Source organism: Anneissia japonica, unplaced genomic scaffold (assembly GCF_011630105.1).
Source record: "Anneissia japonica isolate Jap-2015-1 unplaced genomic scaffold, ASM1163010v1 scaffold288108_len519018_cov203, whole genome shotgun sequence".
Classification (NCBI taxonomy): Eukaryota; Metazoa; Echinodermata; class Crinoidea; order Comatulida; family Comatulidae; genus Anneissia; species Anneissia japonica.
This window is the reverse complement of record NW_022728501.1, coordinates 419,820-425,485: the sequence shown is the minus strand read 5'-3', so window position 1 is coordinate 425,485 and position 5,666 is coordinate 419,820. Positions and strand designations below refer to the sequence as shown.

Below are 5,666 nucleotides of genomic sequence, written 5' to 3'. Positions count from 1 at the left end.
GCTAAAACTAATATTAAAAACAGGAGAGGAGTTGAGTTGGTATTAAATAGCCTTAAACAGGTAGTTGTAAGTGGTCAATTTGAAAATTCAAATAACCAGCAATGTGTAAATGAAAGCGCATTGGGTACATTAAGCTTGCTTTGTTCTGAGGCCAGAAAAAATGCTTTGACTGAATCATAACAATTGGACTTGGGGCTTTTCACCAAAGTAACGTTCTCCCCTAAGTGTCTGGGCTACCCAGTAAGATAGTACCAGTTACTCTTGTCTGTCCATGACAGGAACTGTATGGACCAGAACACCAAGGTAACCACCTACTCATCTCGAAAGATGTAATGGATTCTTTAAAGTGCATGTGAGCCAATTGTGTACACTAGGCCTATAGTTTATAGTCCTTATCTGAGAAGACATGTTCCACCACCAGAACCACAGGGGTAACGTGCCCTTTCGAACCAGCACCGATATTATGGCTGTGGGTTGTGGCACCCCTGCCTTAACTGCTCGGCCATTTGACTCGCCTATACATCAGTCAGAAAATGTGTTTTCAATTCAATGCAAATATAACTTTAGCTGAAAGTTAGACAACAGTATAGTGATGGACCAGTGACTATCCCACAATTATAGTCATATTTGTAATAAGAGAGCCAACAGACAATTTTCTTTTTGTCATTAAACATCAATTAGACTTGAATATGTTAAACTGAAAATTGTTCAACTTACTTGACAAAGTCTGGAGCTTTAGAGATCACATGTTCAAATTCAGCGAAGGACAGGTGATCATCATCATCGAGATCAGCCTCTTCAAAAATCTATAAAACAGAAAAAATGTGGCTTATTGTTAAAAAAACACATACTTATCTGAAACACACAAAGAATCTCATCAAAAATGTACACATAAACATTGATAGCGTGTGCCAGTATACCTCACAACAATTAAAAAAAAGCACACACCATCAATTAGCCATGTCGTTTAAAAAAATAAATCACACATAGGTAATTTCTTTTGATGCATTAATGAAACTCCTTCATCAGAGAACACTGCCAACAAGCTGTAAGTTGATTATCCCAGCCTAAAGCTATAACATTGGCGGCAGCCTAGTCTATGGTTCTGGTGGTTGAACAATTCTTCTTGGATAATGACTATAAACCTTATTCCCAGCGTACAAAATGGCTTGTGTGCACTATAAAGAACCCAGTACATCATTTTAGACAAGTAGGGGGATACCCTGGTACAGACAGCATTGTGGTGAATGACGAGAGTTGCTGGTACCGGTTTACTAGGTGGCATAGCATGAGCATCTTGTTTGATGGATACTGCCGCTATACAAATCTACACTATTACTGTTATCAAGAAGACCAAGTTGTACCCTTTTACATGGACTACTGTAGTACAAACAATGCCCAACTAGTTTCCCAGCGTACAAAATGGCTTGTGTGCACTATAAAGAACCCAGTACATCATTTTAGACAAGTAGGGGGATACCCTGGTACAGACAGCATTGTGGTGAATGACGAGAGTTGCTGGTACCGGTTTACTAGGTGGCATAGCATGAGCATCTTGTTTGATGGATACTGCCGCTATACAAATCTACACTATTACTGTTATCAAGAAGACCAAGTTGTACCCTTTTACATGGACTACTGTAGTACAAAGAATGCCCAACTAGTCAACACTGGTATTTCTAGGACTATCCATTTGAATGCAGATACTGTTAAACTTGCCTAAGTCAATCTAATTTTACATGGCAAATTGTTGTGTATTCCATTATATAACAATCTGTAAGTCGAATCTTAACTAATTCGAACAATATTTCAATGGCATTTTGGATTCGACTTAGGCAAGTTCAACTTAGGTCAACAAGTGCATATAATAAGTGTTGGCCCATGAACACAAGCAATGTGACAGTGGCGGCAACAGCAGTTCGACAGGCCTATTCAGGCCAGACTTCGGCAACTTGTGGGAGACAGAGCTCTGAAATCCTAGTTTTTGGTTGTCAACACAGGTTTGATGAGTGTATACTAATTTTAATGTGACACTTTAAAAACCATGTCTTATTACAAGGCTTAGACGTGAGAAAAAATCTTGTGCTTCTTCACATAATTTTAACCCTGGGATTTGGAGACAAGCAGGTTATTCACCAAGCTACAACTCTACTTTAATATACAGTATTTGTTTTCTGGTCCCTGAAACCATTATTTGGGCAATAGCTTCTAAATTTCAAACTGTTGGCAAATACAAAATCTGAATAATATTATTTACTGTGAGAAAAATACACATTTAAATACAATAACCAAAAAACTTTTGACAACAAAAGTGTATACAAACACATTAATAGTCTAAGCATTTTGAGTTTCAATACTGATGGAGATAATATGTTAGTCTCAAAATATTATTAATCTAAAAACAATATCTTTTATTTTGCCTTACATTATTTATAAGATGCTGCATGTCCTCATCATTTAGAGTCTGTTCACCAGTCAACCTGTTGATGACCTTTCTTAGGTCACTGCTTCCGATAAAATCATCCTCATCAAAATCTGTAAAGAAATTATGAAGCTGTCAACACACCACATGAAAAAGAAATAATGATAATAATTCTGGATTTATATAGCGCCTCCCGTTGACACAACCTCGAAGCGCTTGAACATTATTACCCCCGGATCACTGGATCAAGCACATATGGAACACACACTCAAGCCCCATAGGGGAATTCCATAATGTTGCAGCTGTATTCAGCGCAGGCTGTGTTTGAACCTACCACTTGTACAGTACTCCTGGGTGGAGAGAGACAACCGTAGATAAAGTGCCTTGCCCAAGGACACAAGCGACTTGCAGATTTTATCTGATAATTCCAAAACTTTGTCCTGTTATTCCTAACTTTTGAGTTGGACAAGAGCCACAACTAATTTCAATATCACAGTAATAATTTTTATGTTAATAAGATTCTATATATTTTTTGGGTAATTCAGTGTCAAATCAACCAGAGGTCCCAGGTCAACCGTCTCGGATTTTGATGAAACTCCATAAAAATAATCCACTATTTGAAAAATCAACATACACAAAAGATTAGCCCTACTGGATATGTAGTTTCCGAGAAATTTATATATATTATATATAAATATATATTTCCATGCCATGGGATCATAGATTTTTTACATTTTTTATACTGACAGTTATTCATGTGAATTGAAAAACCTGAAATTCAAAGTTAATTTCAGAGTGCACTAATTTGTGCCATGCCCCCTTTTACATCAAACTGCTGCTGCGGGAAAACAAACAGGAATTGGAGTCTAAAAATTTCAGGTTTTTCAATTCACATGAATAACTGTCAGTATAAAAAATTTTAAAAATCTATGATCTCATGGCATGGAATGACCCAACTATTAAAAACTTTTATTTCCGATTATGTTAAAAATATGTGTAGTTTTCAACATAGTATCTAACCATGAAGGAGCTGAGTACCAAAGCTGAAATTTGGTGTATAAGTAGATCTAATATATCTGATTAACTGGTGTAAATTTAAGAAAAGATTTTAACTGTCCACATGATGAACCGTTATAGGGAAACATAGGCTTTTTTTTTTCACTTTTTTAGGGCTGGTCCCAACTTTGAATGGATGCCATTCCATTTTTATGGAGTTTTATCAAAATCTGAGAGGGTCATACTGGAACTTTTTTGAAATCTGGTTGATTTGACACGGAATGACCCTTTTATATTATTTTCCTTATATTCACACTCGGTTTCATATAATATTGTTCCACTTTTTGCTTTTAATATAAACAATTTTATTGACAGTTTATAGTCTTAGTAGTTTGAAGAAGTATTGTTATAAATTAAATGAATGTACTGTAGTTTCTGTGAATCGGACAAATTGCTGAAAGGACAAATTTTTATCGAATGGTTAATTGGGAAGGGAAGCGAATGCTACCTCTTCGCAGGGGTCTCCCACAATTTCGCAAGCAAGAAAAATCTCACAGCATTTCCCATTTCCTGCATATTCATATAGCATTTGAAGTCAGTGCCGAAGGGCATTGCCATGCGCAGCAACATACAATTCTAGTTAATTTAACAAAGCTTGGTTAACTAGATCTCCCAGAAGTTACATCTTCCACCTTGGGACCCCTATCTTCAATAACGTTTACCCTTAATTGAAGAGGGGTAGCCTGAAGTGTAATGAAAATAAAGAAGAAATCATACCATAAATTCTGAAGGCATATTCTGCCTTCACAGACTTGGGTGCATTGTCACTGAACACGGACATCATATCAAGGAAGTCCTCAAAGGAGATGCTTTTGTCATCACTAGATGAGAACGTGGCACATATGCGATCTTTAAAAGGGTTCACATGTAGCTCAGGTAAAGTCAGTATTGTGTCCATGCTCAGCCTAGCATTCTTGTCATTTCTTACTTTATCAGGATCAAGGAGGTGGAACCTTTTGTGGACACTGCACATAGAGAAATCATAATACTGTTACTTAAAAGTAAATATTTTATTGTCATGATAAAAAAATAACATCTATAATTTATTATTGTAATATAAATTTGATAGGCGGAATAATATTGGAAAAGTCTGCTTAATTATATGATATGATTTTTATATGAAAATATATCAAAATGTATCCACCTGTAAAAAATTGCACTGCATTTCTGGATCAAATTTAAATTAATTGATTCAATTTTTTTAATGGGTTTTTGGGACTCATATACAGTGGTTACACTGGACATTAACATGAGTACTACTACATGTCAATGTAAATGCTCCTCTGTGGACAATGCGAACACGTTCCATTTAGTAGTACACAGGCGCGGATCCAGGATTTTCCCCGAACTTCACACTGATGGGGTAGTCCTTACAGTGGTGGATCCCGAAATTTTGTAATAGAGTGGGGGGGGGGGGCAGAATCTCGCCCTGACAGCGAATGGTGCAAAGTAAAGGCCTGGATACGAGCCTGGTATCCATGTGAGTTCAGACACCGCAAAGGCCGGTAAAGCTCATAAAAAAGTCAATTTATCAATTAAAGAATGGATAAAGCTTATTCTTACTGTAATATCTCTTTCTTGCTGAAGAAAGTCAATTCCTGGAAATAAGAGAAATAAGAATAAGATGACAATTAATTATAATGTTATTTTTAGATACTGTATCTTCTATGATAACAACAATTATTTATAGTATAGCTGGTGTGGTAGGTTTTTCATATACTGGCTTGTCTATTTAAGTGTATTAGAGTTTTTAGCCTATATATTAATAATATATTTAGCAAACTTATTACATCTTCACAGTGGTAATCACGTTCACATGACAAAAATAGTCTACACCGAGACTTCAAGTGGAGTAGTATAGATAACAAGGCCCATTTTACTACTGTATCTGCTTTCAAATATTCAATTTAAAAAACTGAAAATGTGTCTTAATTAATTAATAAATTAAAGGCTACAGTAGGGCCTCTAGCTACAGTAGGCCTAGATTTGGTCATCTGCCTAGCTAGCCCAGTTGGACCAGGCGGGATATGACCGGTTGAGCCGCCGACAAGTTGAGCCGCCGGTAATTTCTATGGAACGCCAAGCGCGTCTTTCAGTGAATGTAGTGCCTCTCAGTGAATGTAGTCGGCTTGCCGATGTCATCAGTGAATGAACCCCCTGGATACCAGCTACTCTCTTATACACATCT

The 5,666-nt window shown here is 36.6% G+C and overlaps 1 protein-coding gene across 1 annotated transcript in view; it reads right to left on the bottom strand.

Annotated features, from left to right (window-relative positions):
- Nucleotides 1-649: 649 nt before the first annotated feature.
- The window catches only part of LOC117114205 (calcium and integrin-binding protein 1-like), a 6,478-nt gene continuing 1,461 nt past the window's right edge, over nucleotides 650-5,666 (bottom strand). The window contains exons 2-5 of the mRNA XM_033257798.1: nucleotides 5,042-5,076; nucleotides 4,196-4,443; nucleotides 2,426-2,535; nucleotides 650-806 (exon numbers count right to left, since the gene is read on the bottom strand). Coding sequence (XP_033113689.1) covers nucleotides 714-806; nucleotides 2,426-2,535; nucleotides 4,196-4,443; nucleotides 5,042-5,076 — 486 coding nt within the window. The 3' untranslated portion in view covers nucleotides 650-713. The remainder of the gene's footprint in view (nucleotides 807-2,425; nucleotides 2,536-4,195; nucleotides 4,444-5,041; nucleotides 5,077-5,666) is intronic.